Source organism: Hypanus sabinus, chromosome 14, assembly GCF_030144855.1.
Source record: "Hypanus sabinus isolate sHypSab1 chromosome 14, sHypSab1.hap1, whole genome shotgun sequence".
NCBI classification, from domain to species: domain Eukaryota; kingdom Metazoa; phylum Chordata; class Chondrichthyes; order Myliobatiformes; family Dasyatidae; genus Hypanus; species Hypanus sabinus.
The window spans coordinates 50,550,482-50,569,314 of NC_082719.1; the positions used below are offsets into that span (position 1 = coordinate 50,550,482).

Consider the following 18,833-nt stretch of genomic DNA (forward strand, 5'->3'; position numbering starts at 1 on the left):
ATTGCCTCCTTCTACCTTAGGCCATGAACTTATCAATCACCCCTCATAGAATTCTGAATTAAGGACTTTTTCAGATCAGGATATGTAATTAAATTATCTGAATACTTTGCTCCAAAATTCATTTTCTTTAATGAATTATAACTGAGTTATAATTGACTCAACACTGTTTCCTTCTGAATGTTTTCTTTAATAAAGCTCTCAGTCACCTGATCCAATATCTTCAACTATGACTGAGCTAATATGTGAGCTTATGGCATCCAGTGTCTTGTACTCTTTTCTATGCTACATACTTATCACTCACAAGTGATAATTATATAGCATTATAGAACAAAGGACTCTGCAAGCCAAGTAAGACTATATGTGGGTGGAGTTCGATTTGCTTATTTTGATAAAATGCAAAACTAAATTAGTTTAAAATCTAAATAAAGCTAAGTTAACCTAGTTCAAATTTTTAATTTGAAACTTATCTTCATTATGAGGAAAACACATGGCAACGAGAAAGAATTCTATTTGGTATTACTCAGAATCTTATCTGCATACATAAGAAACAAGATATAATTTGAATATCCAATACACTTCAAATTAATGGACATAAATTTCCTGCCAAGTCTGGTTCAAATTGCATCCTCAAATCTGACTATCCAGTAACGTTATCAAACAAAATTTGACATCCAAAATGACAACAATTATGGCCCACCTTACGATACATGATCATTTTCTCACCTGATTCAGGGGCATGGAAAAAGGAATAAAGTTGATCGCCTGTAGTAACTAAAATGAATATCCTTCTGTAACTGGATAGAATAAGTGAAGAGAGAGTGAGGAAGGATAATAGACAATAGACAGTAGGTGCAGGAGTAGGCCATTCGGCCCTTCTAGCCAGCACCGCCATTCACTGTGATCGTGGCTGATCATACACAACCAGTACCCCGTTCCTGCCCTCTCCCCATATCCCTTGACCCCGCTATCTATAACAGCTCTATCTAACTCTCTCTTGAATGCATCCAGAGACTTGGCCTCCACTGCCTTCTGGGGCAGAGCATTCCACATATCCACCACTCTCTGGGTGAAAAAGTTTTTCCGCATCTCCGTTCTAAATGGCCTACCCCTTATTCTTAAACTGTGGCTTCTAATTCTGGACTCACCCATCAGCGGAAACATGCTTCCTGCCTCCAGTGTGTCCAATCTCTTAATAATCTTATATGTTTCAATTAGATCCCCTCTCATCCTTCTAAATTCCAGAGTATATTCATCCGTTGGATGAAGCCAACGGCCATATTAGCCTGAAAAGAAACACACTAATCAAAGCACACTCACATCAAGTAACAGTTTTTGCCAAGTCATGCATACTATTTAGTACTCCACCAAACATTATTACAGCAAAATCCAGAAATGTATACCAAATATGATAATTCTAATATCTTTTCCTACAAGAGCTTCATTTAAACCTGATCAAAGCTCACCAACTAGAGGAAGTGAAAAATTCCTCAAACACAAAACAGGGAACAGAATTACAATTTACAACTATAGATTACATTGATTTCTAATGTAGAAAACAGACATAGCACAATGTTACTGACTAGAGAGAGTACTGAATTACAATTCTTTATTTGGAGAATAATATACAGTTGCTTTAAAACAGGCCACTGATTCTGCATTTAAAAGCAAAAACTCTGTATGATTATTGTGTATTTTATTTATTGAGGTCTAATGTTTTTCACAAGATAACTGAAGTTAAAGTCCATTCACGTTATTGAAAACTGTGATTGTAAAGTAGTTCCTAGAAATCTTCATCTTATCCAAATTAAGATCTTTGACAATAACAAAAGTATCACTGAAAACAATTTCACTAAATTTATAAATATGTGCACTACCTCATTACTGGAGTACCATTTAACAAGTCTGGAAAAAAGCATGCCAAGTACTTATCACATTGTCTGTCAACAAGTAACAGTGAACAAACAGATTAATTCCCTGACATTCTATCTGTAAAAACTCTAAAAGCTTGAGAAGGAAAAATGAGCAACATCGTAGTCTGATTTATTACCTGCCCATTGCTATCTTTGCTTTACAAGGTTTTATGAGAGATCCACCGATCAGAAGCAACTCCAAACTCAGTTGTGATCAGTGAAATTATCCAGATGTACTTGCAGTTTCCAGGCTTCCCTTTCATAAATACAAATATCTGCCAGATCCAGAACCACTATGCCATGAAGCTTCACCTATTGCTTGTAGGTATTATTCCACCATGGATGGGCACATGACTGATTGCTGCACTTAAGCATGCTTGAATCAATCAACTGAATAGTATAACACAAGGAAATCTGCAGATGCTGGAAATTCAAACAACACACACAACATGCTGGTGGAAGGAGAGGAGGGGCATTAACAGAAGTTAGAGAGTCAATGTTCATCAGGTTGGAGGCTACCCAGCCAGTATATAAGATGTTGTTCCTCCAACATGAGTGTGGCTTCATCTTGACAGTAGAGGACTTTTCTAACTTCCATTAATACCCCTCCTCCCCTTCTTACCCCATCCCTGATATATTTAGCTTTTTTCCCCTCCTTTTTTTTCTCTCTTTCTGCCCATCACTCTGTGTGTTCTCCATCTCCCCCCAGTGCTCCCCTCTCCCTTTCTTTCTCCTTATGCCTCCCAACCCATGATCCTTTCCCTTCTCCAGCTCTGTATCCCTTTTTCCAATCACCTTTCTGGCTCTCAGTTTCACCCCACCCCCTCAAAGGAGTATCTACTTACAGACAACTTTCAGCAAAACTCCAGCAATCTTAGCAGAATTGAAGATGTTATGGAAGAATTCTTCCAATAGATTTATGGATTATTACACATTCTACGTAATTATCAAATTCTACACTAATGATACATTTAGAATTGAATAGCATTAAACAGATTATAGCTTAAGATCTTAATTGTTTTTCTAACTTTATCATTTTAACAATCTCAATTCTTTAAGGTTTAATGCCAAGCCAAGCATTATTTTCTATTCCCAATTTCTTTCAACAAAGTAGTGAAGAACAACTTTTTTCTGGGGTTGGGGTGTTCTTCAAGTGTCCTTTGAGCTATGCTCACTCAGGTAGTGACAAGTATCCAATCATTTTTCCGATATGCCTGGTAGGTGGTAGGAAGTTTTGGGGGGAAAATCAGGATGTGATTATATTTGTGTATCTGATCCAGTCAAGTTCTCGGTCAAAGTTGTTTCCAAGATGTTGACTGTGGGTTTCTTAGATTTGGAACTTTAATAATTATATGGAAGGAAGTCACCTGCTATAACAAAGCCTGTTAAAGATTTAATTAATCAATTAAATATCAAAAGGAACTGGGAGGGGCATTACCTGCATGACAAAATTACTTGGCACTTTTCCTAAATGAAGATCAGTTACTTTATTGTCTGCACGATAAAACTGAACACCATAAGATTATCAGCAATCAGTCGAGAAGCAGCTGAAGATGGTTGGGACTACAAACTGATGAAAGGAGCTCTTACAAAATATCCTGATATCAGTAACCCCAAGCACATACGTCATCTTTGTTTTAAGTAATGCTTTAGCTGGACTGTAAGCATGAAGCTTTATTTTACATTAATAAATTCAGAAACAAAGTAAGGCAGAATAAATTAGTATACTTGGCTTAACACGAACTTTGTATGTTTTACAAAAATAGACACTCTTTCAACAGAGCTCCCAGAGTCACAACCTAGGTACCTGAATTTTACCACCATTCTGTTTAACAACTATAAACATTTCAGGGTTCTACAACAACACCAGGAGATTCAGAGCAACAGACACAGCTCTCTCATATGTTCTTAATAGATTTGCCCATAATCAGATAACTCTTTCCTATAAACCAACATTTTTATTCAACCAATAAGATTTATTTAAACCACACAACTGTTGGTGCTTAATTAAAATTTAGACTTACTGACTTTACTGCAGAAGATAACATCCTTCAATAGACTGAAGATCCAACATACCACACTATTTAAAATAAATATAATGTATATTTGTGGAATATCTTTGCTTGCATGCTTCATTTATTAAAATATTTATATTGAAAATTTGACATTTATGATGCAATTATGTTCTCTGACACTTAACTAATATTGTTTTAAGTTCAAGGAATTGCTAAAGGAATGTACGAACACTGAAATGACAATATTTTGTGTTTTCATTTACTCCCCTGTTTCACAACAACTACTACTCCGCCGATCTTGGATGAGGTTACTCATGACCTCTGACCTATGCTATGATGCACTCAACCAGTAAATTTTACCACTCTAATCTAAAATAGATTTTCAAACGGGATCTGTAAAACCAAAAAGTCAGTCTGATGAGGTAGTATTTTAAATAGTTTAAAACTGGGCATAGAAATGATATTTACACACAAGATAATTTATTAAACTTAATGCCCTAAAAGACTTGATCTTCCTCTGCAGAATAAGTTTGATTATGTGAATAAATGGCTGAGCAAGTCTAATAGGAGATTATAAATGTTTCCTTTAATATTTACTGGCTTTAACATTCAATGGGCCAGACCACTTTTGTGAATTATATTGTCCTTTAAAATTGCTTTTGACAGGTGAACTATAACGACTGCACAATGAACTGATTTGCAGGATACTGTACTCCACAGTAGAAGAATGGATCTTGGGATTTAAAAGGTTAATTCTGCATACTACATAAAACCTCATGAGGCATTAACTTTGCTGCCACTTTACTCACAGTGACAGGAGGAATTAAACTGTGATTCCTAAAGAAGTAGACTGCCATTGTATGTTGAAATTTCTCTCATGTTTGGGATAGTTAAAGGGCCAGAGTCTTTTGGCTCATGGGGCCTTGTCCCACTAGAAGGGGTAAAGCTTGTAGTGGCTGGAGTTCCCAAGCCAAGGTGATTGTAAAGCGATGGATAAGTTTATGGTACTCTGGTACTCCGAATATAGAACACAGACGAGTACAGCACAATACATCCTTTTGACCCACAACGTGACAACCTTGTAAACTCCTCCACTATCAATCAAACCCTTCCCTCCTAAACTGTCCATAAGTGTCTGTTCTTCTTACATCCATACATCTGTCTCTCAAATGTCCCCATTGTATGTGCCTCTACTACCAGCCCTAGAAAAGCATTTTGGGCACCTATCACTCTCTGTATAAAGAGACCTACTTCTGACATCTCCCCAGAATCACAATCAGGTTTAATATCACTGGCACATATTGTCAAGTGTGTTGTCTTTGTAGTGCAATACAAAATAATAGAGAAATAACTGAATTACAGTAAATATATACATATATTAAATAGTTAAATGAAATAAGTAGTGCAAAAATACTAATAAAAACAAGTAGTGAGGTAGTGTACATGGGTTCAATGTCTATTCAGATATTGGATGGCTGAGGGAAAGAAGCTGTTCCTGAATCTTTAAGTGTGTGCCTTCAGGCTCCTGTACCTCCTTCCTGATGGCAGCAATGAGAAGAGGGCATGACCTGGGTGATGGGGGTTTTTTAATGAAGGATTAATGAAACGATTTAATGGAAGTCCCATTCTTGAGACATTGTTTCTTGAAGATGTCCTGGACGCTACGGAGGCTAGTATTCATGATGGAGATGACTAAGTTTACAATACTTTGTAGCTTATTTCAATCCTGTGCAGTAGACCCCCCCCCCCCACCATGCCAGATAGTGATGCAGCCAGTTAGAATGTTCTCTGATGCACCATCAATAACTCTCTCTGAGACGTAAAGGCGAGAGATAGGCTTTTATTGACTGGAAGAAGGAACAAGCAGTGGTTGACCACCATACTACATCCTGGAGACTGAGAGGCCGGGCTCAGACTTCAATCGCCTTTATACCGGGGTCAGTGGGAGGAGCCACAGGAGCAGTCAGCAGAGGGGTGTGTCCAGACAGGTATATGTAGTTCACCACACTCTCCATGGTACATGAGTAGAAATTTTCAAGTGTCTTTGGTGACAAATCGAATCTCCTCAAACTCCTAATGAAATATAGCTGCTGTCATGCCTCCTTTGTAGCTGTATTAATATGTTGAGCCCTGGATAGATCCTCAGAGATGTTGACATCCAGGAACTTGAAATTCCTCGCACTCTCCACTTTTGATCCCTCAATGAGGACTGGTGTGTGTTCCCTCATCTTACGCTTTCTGAAGTCCACAATCGGTTCTTTGGTCTTACAGATGTTGAGTTCAAGTTGTTGCTGCAACACCACTTGATATATCTTGCTCCTGTACACCCTCTCATCACCATCCGAAATTCTGGCAACAATAGTTTTGTCGTCAGCAAATGTATAGATGGCATTTCAGCTGTGCCTAGCCACACAGTAAAGAGAGTAAACAGTGGGATAAGCACACATCCCTGAGGTGCACCAGTGTTGATTGTCAATGAGGTGGAAATGGTGTTTTGAACCTGCACAGATTATGGTCTTCTGGTTAGGAAGATGAGAATCAGGGTGCAGAAGCAGGTAGATAAGCCCAGGTTCTGGAGCTCTTCAATCAGAACTGTCAGAATGATTGTGTTAAACACTGAGCTGCAGTCAATAGCTAGCATTCTGACACAGGTATTACTGATGTACTTGCGTAAAGCCAATGAGATTATATTTGCTGTAGACCTGTTGTGGGGATTGTGAAATTGCAGTGGGTCCAGGTCCTGAGACAAGAGTTAATCCTAGCCATAACCTACCTCTCAAAGCACTGCATCACCATAGATGTGAGTGGGACTGGATGACTCCACTCATCTTGAAAGGACCCTCTTGTATTGACTATTGCAAAACAGGGAAAAAAGGCACCAGCACTCCACTCTGCCTCTTCCTCTCATAATCTTAAATGCATCTATCAAGTCAGCTGCCATCTTACATCACTCCAAAAATAAAAGTCCTCACTTCCTCAATCTTTCCCCATATATCATGTCCTCTAATTCAAACGGCATCCTAGCAAATCTACTTTAGAGAAGGTGTAGAAGCATTCACAGGCTTCCTATAATGAGGTGACCAGAACAGAACTTAGTACTCCAAGTGCAGACTGATCAGAGATTTATAGAATTACAACATTTCCTCATGGCTCAGCTCACAGAGGGCAGTGGGTGGTAGGAAATGGAATGTATTATGCCTGGAGGTCAAAGTTCAAAGTACACTTACTATCAATAATGTCAACTATGCACAACTTTGAGATTCATCTCCTTATAGGCAGCCCAATTAAGGAACCCAAAGGAGCCCGTTAAAAAAGACTGTCAAACACCCAGTATGCAGAAAAAGAAATATATCTTGCAAACAATAAAAGTAAACAAAAATAATCAGAACTGAAGTTCATGAAAGTGAGTCCACAGTCATGAAGCCAGTCACAGCCGACCCAGGAGCCTGTTATTTGCAGTCCGCAGCCTCAGGTCAACAGAGTGTTCACCACATAGGTAGTTCACCACAGTGAGTAAATCACATGAGCAGTGAGCTGAACATTGGCCTGATCTTCTCCTCCATCCCCAACATCTTGACCTTTTCAAACTGGCCCATAGAGTCTATTGGACGTTTCAATGATGGGGCAAGTGAAGTTGAGTAAAGTTATCCCCTTTGGTTCAAGTGCCTGATGGCTGAGGGGTAATAACTGTTCTTGAACCTGGTGGTGAGAGTCTTAGGCTCCTGTACCTTTTTCCTGAAAGCAGTAACAAGAAGAGAGCATGTTCTGGGTGCTGAGGGTCCCTGATGAGGGATTCTGCTTTCCTACAACAGTTATATTGATCAGCCAGTCAATATACTCTCCACCGCATAGCGACTGAAGTTTGTCAAGGTTTTAGATTTAATGCTGAATCTTCATGATCTTTTAAGGAAGTAGAGGCATTGCTATGCTTTCTTCATAATTATCCTGCTCTTTTTCTTGCAATTTGCCTTCAAGTTTGATCTTTCAAAGTATATCACTTCATATGTTTTCATACTGACCTCCATCTTCTACTACTCAGCTCAGCGCCCCATCAATACCCTGTTGTAACCTTCCACACTACCCAGAACATCACTAACCTGAGCATCATCTGAAAACGTACCAACCCACCATTTGAATTCCACATCCAAGTCATTTATAGAAATCATGAAGAGCAGGGGTCCCAGAAGACCCGTCAGATCCCACTAGTCACCGACATCCAGGCAGAATACTCTCATCTGCTACCATCCTCTGCCTTCTGTGAGCAAGCAAATTCTGAATCCATGCAGCAATGTTTCCATAGATCATAGTCTCATAACTTTCTGAATCAGCCTACCATGGGGAACCTTACTAAAGCCCATGACCAATTTCCTTCGGGATCAATAAAGTATGTCTGTCTGTCTGTCTATCTGACCACTCCTCTACCTTCATCAGTTTGTTTAGTCACCTCCTGGAAAAACTCAGCCAGGCCCATGAGGCATGATGTACTGGACAATTTGCATTACTTTTGATAAATGTAGGTAGAAAAGCAAGCTTAATTATGAAGGAAACATAACATGGGTTTTTGCTGCATGTACACTGGAACATAATTGGGAAAATGTGAAAATATTCAGTCTGACCGAGCCCTGAGATGCAGAAGATTCGGAGTGTTTATAGTGTCTGATTCAAAAAGTTTAAATTGCAAATACAATTAATGAGAGAATCGAACAATATCATTGTTCATTGATGTGAGAACTGAGGACAAACAAAATGCTTTGATTACCTAGGGTATGTTGAATCCATATTTGTGTACAATTCTGACCTTTTCATTTAATGAACCTAGTTCATGCATTGAAAACAATTCATTAAAAATTTACTGGAGAAATATCTAGAATGGGCAGTCTGTCCGATTAGGAAAAATTGGATAAACTAGGTTTGTATTCACCAGAGTTTAGAAGAGTGAGAGAAAGAGGGGACTTAACTGGAACACACAAGATTCTGAGAGGTCTTGTCAAGCTAGAAGAGGAAAAGATTTTTTCTTCTGTGGGGCCCCTATTTTTTAAAAAGGTCACCCTCCAAGACAGAAATGAGGCAACATTTTTCCTCTAAAAATTTCATGTACTTTCAGTACTTCCTTCCTCATGGGCTGTGGAAATATATCCAGTGGCCACTTTATTAAGTACCACTGTAGGTACTCTTCAGTCACTACGTGTACGTTCATTTTACTCTGCTGCTGAAGCTCATCCACTTCAAAGTTCAACATGCCATACATTTAGAAATGCTCTTCTACACATCACATGGCTATCAGAGTCTCTGTCGCCTTCCTGGCAGCTTGAGCCAGTCTGGCCATTCTCCTCTCACCTGTCCCATTAATGATGCATCTTCACCCACAGAACTGCTGCTCACTGCATGCTTTTTTTTCGTTTTTCACACTGTTCTTGATCAACTCTAGGGGTGGTTGTGCATGAAAACATGAAAATCCCAGGAAATCAGCAGCTTCTAAGATACTCAAACCACACTCTCTGGCATCAGCAATGATTCCATGGTTGAAGTGACTTAGATGACATTTCCTTCCCATTCTTGACAACAGAATGGTTTGAACAGCTGAACCTGTTGATCCAGTATGCATGCTTTTATTGAGTTACTGGCACTAAATTGGTTGATGAGCTATTTGCTTTAATGAGCAAATTTTTTGTTTGGAGTATTTTCAAGTCAGTGATAGCAAGGTAATGAAAGTTTGTCAAAATAGACAGGAAAGCACAGATGGAGTTTACAGCAAAATCAGCAATGAAATAATTAAATGGTGAAATAGGTTCAATAGTTCCTACTGCATATGTTTATATGCAGGGAAATCGGTCCAAACCAAGGCAGGCCCTCTAAGCTGACACTTATCACATCACATGTCAATATGTTCATCCTAGTCACCTCCTAACAGAAGCAAACGTAAGCACCAAGTATCACTCTGCAGTTTCACAAAGCACAATGCATGTGTACTGAGGTGCCAATTGCCTGCTGACATTTCAAAACCTCTTAAAATAACTCAAGATATGTCGAAAATATGTCAAAAAGATAAAAAACATTATTAAAATATAATCCAAATAAAAAATATAATAAGCAGCAATACAAATACAAAATTAAAATGTTAAAATTGATTTAGATAAATTAAATACACTGCTTATATTTTCCCCCAATGCGATTGCTGGGGTTTGTTTCAGCTTAACAGGCTGCAAGATTATGGCAGATACCTCAGCCAAGCGGTGGAGCCCAGACATGCTGAGGTTGTACTGGATTACCCGCTAAAATCTGTCTCTAGTTTCACGTCACCAGGACCAGACACAGGATAAAAATCCCCATTCCCAGTGAATTCCTGAATAAAAAGTTTGGAGCAGGAAATTAATTCATTTTAAAAATTGTTTTAGTTTACCTTCATCAGAGACATTTTGAAACCATGACAAACCCTTGTCGATTTTGACAGAAAGCCAAACTCTGCCAACTGGCCTGCCTTTCATCAAAGGCATTTCAGCAGTTCACCATCTGAGACCTTACAGTGCTTCACCAGGCGCTTCGAGTGAGTGGAAGCAACTCAGGGTGATGGGCTGTCAGAAGAGTTCAACTGGATTCAGCCTAATATCATCCTTTTCAGGGAAGTATTGAAACCTATCTCCCACAAAAGACGATTTGAAAGGTGCAAGGGTGTCTGACAGATTGTTGGAGATGAGTGTGTAGCTGAAAATCTGACTGACTTCTGGGGAAGTGCCACAAATATATGTTCAATTGTTTTTTAAATAACTTTAGTTTGAAAAATGTGCTAATTTTTGCATATTCTAAAATTCAGCAGAGAAGGAATAATATTGACATGTGCAATCTAGATCAAGGTGCTAAGAAAAGATCATTGCAAATTAATACAGGAAAAACCAATAAAAAATTGTAGAATTTGCAGTTTGCTGTCCATTTATCCTGTTTACAGTTACTGTTCTATAGATTTGCTAAATATGCCCGCAGAAAAAGAATCTCAGGGTTTTATGTAGTGACATGTATGTACTCTGATAATAAATTTCATTTTGAACTTTAGGATTAGTGTAGATATGAATTATGCAATGGATGGAAATGCATTCAAGGTATTGGATTGTGAAAGAGTCTGAGATTTTACTGATCACTCAAACTTTCAGCAAAATATTCTTGGCTGTTAAATATTCTAAGGCTAGTAGCAAGGCTTAGAAAGGTAACACTCCAAAGATGTTATTTAAAAATTACTTTACACTCTGATGAATCCCTAATTGGAGTGCAGTTCTGCTTTCCTTACATGAAGATAAACCTTTGATAAAAGGAGAACATGTAAAGAGGTGGAGCTTTACGTTCAGTGAGCTGAGGCACCTGCTTCCATGCTGCTTAACTCTGTAAGTACATAGCCAATCTCAGAACTCAAGGAAATAACATTCCAAATTATACTTCCCTATGCATTTTGAAGGGAGTGGACAAAGATTTTTCAAGCTTGAAATAAGCTTTTTATCATGTATCACACTTAAAGCGTACAGGAGCCATATTTATAAAAAGTAAAAAATAAACCAAAATTTCCATTTTAGTTACTTATTTTGTTAAAAATGATACTAAAAAGGGGAACAGATTTTCAACCACAAGTGACAGAAATCTTGAGGTTTTAAGAGGATTTCAGATTATTAAAGGATCACAAGATAGGTGAACTAAATAGGTTGATTATTTGCTTTGCTCAAAATGCTATTTGGGCTAGGACTTCTACTGGGAGGGGCAGGTTCAGATGTAAAATTGGACCATTTTTAACTCCTGAGCTCCCATTTAGAAGTTTCAGCGTTAAGTTTCTGCCCAAAATCAATACCTGGAATTACTTCAGAAGCTCTGGAACACTAGCAACCTAATGGAATTACCCTCAACAAAGAGGCATCATCAGACGTGGCTATAAGTAACACCAGACAATAAGCTTTGTGGAGAAGATCTATCAATATTGGGTGAATTACTTTTCTGATAGTGTTTTTAATCTGTAACTAAGCTCTTTTTATATTTTCATGATGCTGCTTGACCTATCAAGTACTTACACCATTCTGTTTCCATTTCAAATGCCCAGTATCCATTGTGCCATGCTTCTATAACTCAGTTACAAAATCTCCACTTTTGTCCCCTTCAATATCCTTGAATCTAATCATGTTACTAATGGTGGGAATGCATTTCATTGTCAATGACATAAGCTCCTAAATTTCTGTCTGAAACCTGAAAGATGATGTCAGCAAACAACACTACCAAAGGCGAGATCACCAAGACGGGTCACAAAGCAAATCCTTTTACTTTTTCACATCTTTTTATTTCAGGTATGATTCTGCTACTATTAGTTTTCTGGCAGGTTGATTTCGGGCCGACTGGGTGACCTTACACTTTACTGTCATTGAGTTTTTGATGAGGTTGTGACCAAAGCGTGCAGCACGTAGGCCAGGAAGCCAGGTGGTACAAGCCCGATATACTCTACCTCTTGCCGATTAAAGTGCTGAGAATTATTTAAGTCACCAAGGCAGTTGTGAAAGGCAAACACTGTCTACCAGCCTCTCGCTGGCTGCTGCCAGAGAATGTGTCTGCATGTGCTGGTCTCTCACAGTGATCTCCCTCTCGCTCCCTCGATGCTGTCAGTGACTGGAGCTAGAGCTAGGTTTAATTGGTGCAAATTGTAGATTTCAGGTTTATGTTGTGTTCTAGTTTCTAGTACTAGATCAGGTTGCTGTTTTTTGTTACAACTTCCGGACAATTTTTGACTTGGGGCAGCCTACAGCTAATGAACACTGAGCTGTACTGGTCTTTTGATTTTGTGTTTTATATTCTGTGTTTTCACTATTTTTTTGTAGCCTTTTATGTGCTTGTTTTGTGCATGTTGCAGGGGGTTTGATGTTTCATGTTTTTCTTTAGTTTCATGGTTCTTCTTTGTTTCATGTCTATGGGGAAGACAAATTTCAGGGTTTAATGCTGTGTAGATGCTTTGATAATAAATGTACTTTGAAAATGTTCCACCTCTTCCCCAATCTCTTCCTTTCAGCCAATGTTTTAAAACTGAATTCTTTGACCAGGTCTTTGGTCTCATATCCTAATACTTTTTTTTATCTTAGTGGTATTAATAATTTGTTTGTAAAGATTCCTGGGAACAATTTTATCATGTTAACAGGTATTTTATTTGATCCTTGCTTGGTGTTAAATTAATACAATTCACTAATCTATTGAGACATGTTAATGATAAACTAAATTGATGAAAATAAGATAGCCAAGATTAATCATTTGCCTGAACTTAAAGCAAAGTTGTATAGAGCTCCATATCTTAAACACTGAAAGTGAAGTTGGTAGATGCATTTCATGAAAAAATACTATCCCTAAATAACTTGGAGAAGATACTACTAATTAGGTTTGCCAGTGGCTTTTCACTGTATGAGTTCACTGCCAGCTGGGAACTCAGATCAATTGATTTCAAAAATAATTGATCTGAAATAATCAAAATCATTTGATTGGCAGACAAAGATCAATGTCTAAAAGTAGAGATCACTGGGAGCAAGGGTAGAAAATTAAATAATTCAGAAGGCAAATTCACTAAATTGATGGTCAATAATATTACACAAAAGTAGGACCTAATCTCAGTTATATACATGTTATAGTAAGTCAAAATCAGCCACAAATTCCATGTAACAATGGAAAAAATAGACAATAGAGAAAATCATTAAATAATGTAAGTGTAAGTGATCATTGAAGAACCAAAAGACAGGAAAGTGAAATTACCAAGCTGGTCTTAGATTTAAAGGAAATACTTCTAATTAATTAATTAACATCAACACCAAGGGAATAACAAAGTACACATAAAAAAACATTACCACTATGCCTTTGGTCTAAATAACAGCTTACAGCATGTCACAGAGGAAATGCTAAGTGAGAAAGTAGGAGCTTGGCCTTCTGTCAACCTGTAGAAGAAAAGTCCCCAACATGGCCCCCCATACACATTATATCATCCAAGCTTCAGTTCTAAGCCCCTCCCATCAATGTTGAGCATCTGTACTACTCACCAGCCCATACCTCCCTGCACGGAGCCTTGCACAAATAAAAAGCAGAAAGCTTTCCTATTCACATACCTCTCAGTGTCATTGATGCACCCTGGAAAGGCAATGCTGCACCAAAACAGCAAGATATGTTTATAGCATTTCAATTTTTGGAGCCAATGGAAGATAAAGGAATAATGGCCCAGCTGTACGGTGTCGAGATATGAAATAGTCTGATGAAAGGGCAGCATTTCACATGGGCTGCGGCTCTCATTGTTACACTGATCTGTTATAAAATAAGCAAACAAAAATAATATTTGTTAAAGAGGAGTAGGTATAATGTTCACATTTCAGCATAAGGACTCAATTTTGGAAGGTGAACAGCAAAGACAAATTCACATATCAGGTATTTAAAAAAAGGTTAATTAAAGGAAAACATAAATAAGGCAAGCACGAAAACTGGGGAGCATGTGATTCACAAAGTGTCCTTTCAAAGTCATTATCATAAAAATACAAAAATTATATTTTAAACAAACATGTCCCGAGTGCTGTCACTTAAAAATAACTAGAGAAATTAAAAATGTAAATAAAGTAACAAGACTCAGAGTTCCATGAGTATGTAATGGGAAGACATTAGTGAAAATAAATGTACATCTCATGGGGACAGAAGTATTAAAAATTTTAATGGGGAAATTTGAAAATTATTTAGAAGTCAAAGTACACTAAGGGGAAATCCAATGTCCATGAATATTTGCATGTGAGATCAGCTGGATATGAAACATGGGGAAGTGACTCCATTACAGGAAGAATGCTCCAAATCAGCAATTTGGTGTCACTGGAGTGGGGCAAAATGGGCAGGTGGCCAAATGGCTCACAAAGAACAGGGTACCACTTTAATTTGTTAGTGATTACACCTCTCTGATTTAACCAGCCATACTGCTCTTGCAAAGCCCAGGCATTTTCCCAGAGCATGGTGGGAGCCAGAAGCTACAGCAGAATGGAAGGGGACTGAGGAACAGGAGCATTCATTCAGTACCTGTAATAAAGGAAACACAATAATCAATCTAGGCATTACAAATTCCAAACACCAATGTAGATCAGGACATCTGCCTCTTGTAGTAATGACTGGAGAATAAATACAGCCTAGGTTGGAATGATAATTCCTCTGCATTTTCATATAGTTCTGTGGGACTGCTTAGTTTAATAACTCTTTGAAAAAATGATTGGTGCAAGTGAAAACACTGCATCAGGACTAAGGGTGGAAGGGAAAGAATTCCATTTTTAAAAGGAGAGGTGATGCTTTTAAAAGCAGTGGTGTTTCGGACAGTGGGTTATGGGCAGACAAAAGGAAGAGTAAAGGATGATCTACAGATAAAGTTGGGGAGGGGAAGGGATGAAACTGAAGGACAGAAGCTGGTGGATGAGAGATGGAAGCAAACAAAGTAAAATGGCTGATGGTGCCAGGGTGGGAGAGGGTAATGACAGAGGCTGCTGGGGGTTGACAAACTGTACTCAGAAGCTACTGGTGCTGGAACCTGAAATACAATGATAGTGATTGTGGAAACCAGTTGAGGAACATATGGATCCAGAACCAGAAATAATGACATGCAAGAGTTGTCTATATAGATGCAATGGACTCTATACTTCTTTGGGAATATGTAATCTGAGTTACTCTGTCAGGCCAAAGGCAAAGGTAAGTGTGAATCTTATTGATGGATAAAAGGGTAAGGGCAGTTATGGCAGTTAAATTTTACCCGAAAAGTAAGAACCAAGTATATATTGGTACCAATGACATAGGAAGGAAAAGCAAAGAGGTCCTGAATAGAAAATTTAGAGAGCTAGGTAGAAAGCTGAGAAGCAGGACCTCCCAGGAAGTAATTTCTGGTCTGTCACCTATGGCACGTGCTAGTGAGGGTATAAACAGAATGATTTGGCAGATTAATGTGTGGCTGAGGAGCTGGTGCAGGGGACACGGCTTCAGATAGTTGGGGAAGATATGATCTGTTCAAAACTGATGGGTTGCACCTGAATCTGAGGGTGATCAATATTTTCGTGGGCAGGTTTATTAGAGCAGTTGGGGAGGGTTTAAACTGATTTGGCGGGGAGGGGGGTGGGAACCAGAGTGAAGGGACTCAGGAAAGGACAGATAATAAGAAAGCAAAGATAGTGTGTCAGGAAGGGCAGGCAGATGATAGGACAAAATTGCAGCCAGCAGGGTTAGTATCAGTGCAGTAAGGAGGCCTAATCAAAAAGGATAGCAATTACAATGTTCAAAGCACAGAGTAAAAGAGGTAAGGTTGTACTATTAACAGATTATCAGGTATGATGTTGTGGCCATCACTGAATCATGGCTGAAGGATGGTTATAGTCAGGAGCTAAATGTCCGTGTTGTATCAGAGGGATAGGAAGGTGGGCAGAGGGGGTGGTGTGGTTCTGCTGGTAAAGAATAGCATCAAATCAGTAAAAGCTGCGACATAGGATCAGAAGATGTTGAAGCCTTGTGGGTTGAGTTAAGAGACTGCAAGGGTAAAAGCACCCTGATGGCAGTTCAATACAGGCCACCTAACAGTAGCTGGGATGTGGACCACAGATTACAACAGGAAATAGAAAAGGTGTGTCAAAAGGGCAATGTTATGATAGTCATGGGAGATTTCAACATGCAGGTCAATTGGGAAAATCAGGTTGGAAATGGATCTCAATAGATTGAGTTTGATGAATACCTACAAGATGGTTTTTAGAGCAGTTTGTTGTTGAGCCTACTAGGTGATCAGCTCTACTGGATTGGGTGTTACGGAATGAACCAGAAGTGATTAGGGAGCTTAAGGTAAACAAACATAGGCACAGTAATCACAATATGATTGAATTCAACTTGATAGGGAGAAAGTAAAGTCTGACACAGCAGTATTTCAATGGAGTAGAGCAAATTACAGTGGTATGAAAGAGGAGTTGGCCAAAGTAAATTGGAAGGAGATGCTGGCAGGGATGATAGCAGAGCAGCGATGGTGTGAGTTTCTGGGAAAAGTGAAGTGCAGGACAGATGTATTCCAAAAATGAAGAAATACTCAAAATAGTACAACCGTGGCTGACAAGGGAAGTCAAAGCTAGTGTAAAAGCAAAAGAAAGGGCATACAAGAAAGCAAAAATTAGCAGGAATATAGAGGATTGGGAAGCTTTTAGAACCCTACAAAAAGCAACTAAAAGAATCATTAGGAGGGAAAGGATGAAATATGAATCAAGCTAACAAAGTGGAGAGTAACAAAGTATGTAAAAAATTTGTTTAAATGGAAAGATGTTTTTCCTCCTACTCATGCTCAATGGTTATGTGATGTTATGTCATGTTTAGATTTAGAGAAGGCTTGTTGTTCAATTTCTGAATCTCATCAAGACTTTCAAACATTGTGGGGACCTTTTCTGAATTATTTTCAAAGCTTTCAAGTCATTGTTTAAACTCAGATGTTGGCTATTATTAATTTTTATTATATGAGAAGGTATTTTACCTTCTTTGCTCCTAGCTTCAGTCTTGGTAAGGGTTAGATTCTTTTTTTTGTAATAAAGTATAGTTCAATATAACTATTGATTAACTTATATGAATACAGGTAATGAGATTGTTATTATGAACAGATATAATGTAATTGGTAGTTTTTTTTTACACATTCTTGTATTCTGTATTCTATGTAGAAACTAATAAAAATATTGGAAAGAAGTATGTAAAAAACTGAGAGATGAGAGTGGATATAGGACCACTAGAAAAACCAGAATTTACAGAGGCCAGAGAAATAATAACAGAAGCCAAGGAGATGGCAGATAAACTAAATGAGTATTTTGCATCAGTCTTCATTGTGAAAGACACCAGCAGTGTACCAGATGTTGAAGGGTGTGAGGGAAGAGAAGACAGCGCAGTTATTATTACAAGGGAGAAGACGCTCAAAAAGCTGAAAGACCCAAGGTTATAAGTCACCCGGACCACATGAACTGCGCCCTAGGTTGCTGAAAGGGATAGTGATAAGGATTGTGGAGGCATTAATAATGATTTTTCAAAAAACCATTGGACTGATGCCAGAGGACTGGAAAATTGCAAATGTCACTCCACTCTTTAAGAAAGGAGGAATACAGCAGAAAGGAAATTATAGACCAGTTAGCCTGACATCAATGGTTGGGAAGATGTTGGATTAAATTGATAAAGATGAGGTTATGAAGTACTTGAGGACATAGGACAGGGTAGGATAAAGTCAACATGGCTTCCTTAAGGGAAAACCTTGCTTGACAAACCTGTTGTAACTCTTTGAGGAGATTACACATATGATAGATAAAGGGGATGGAGAGGATGTTGTATATTTGGACTTTCAGAAGGCCTTTGACAAGGTGCCACACATGAGACTGCTTACCAAGTTAAGAGCCCATGGCATTACAGGAAAGTTCCTGGTATGATTAGAGTATTTACTGATTGGGAGGAGGCAGCGAGTGGGAATAAAAGGATCCTTGTCTGGTTGGCTGCCAGTGACTAGTGGTGTTCCACAAGGATTGGTGTTGGGACTGACTCTCTTTATCTGTTTATCAATGATTTAGATGGCCAAATAGATGGCTTTGTTGCCAAGTTTGTAGATGATTCAAAGATTTATGGAGGAGTGGGTAGTGTTGAGGAAACAGGTCGGCTGCAGAAGGACTTAGATTAGGAAAATGAGCAAGAGAGTGGCAAATGAAATACAATGTTGGAAAGTGCATGGTCATGCTCTTTGGTGGTAGAAATAAATGTGCAGACTGTTTTCTAAATGGGGAGCAAGTCCAAAACTCTGAAATGCAAAGGGACTTGAGAGTCCTTGTGCAGAACACCCTAAAAGTTAACTTGCAGGTTGAGTCTGTGGTGAGGAAGGCAAATGCCATGTTACCATTCATTTAAA

At 38.5% G+C, this 18,833-nt stretch overlaps 1 protein-coding gene across 4 annotated transcripts in view; it reads right to left on the reverse strand.

Moving 5' to 3' along the window:
• The window catches only part of corin (corin, serine peptidase), a 220,659-nt gene that overhangs the window by 152,259 nt on the left and 49,567 nt on the right, over positions 1 to 18,833 (reverse strand). For all 4 annotated transcript variants that reach the window (XM_059989143.1, XM_059989144.1, XM_059989146.1 and 1 more), the window contains exon 4: positions 14,029 to 14,221. In XM_059989143.1, the coding sequence (XP_059845126.1) occupies positions 14,029 to 14,221 (193 nt within the window). The remainder of the gene's footprint in view (positions 1 to 14,028; positions 14,222 to 18,833) is intronic.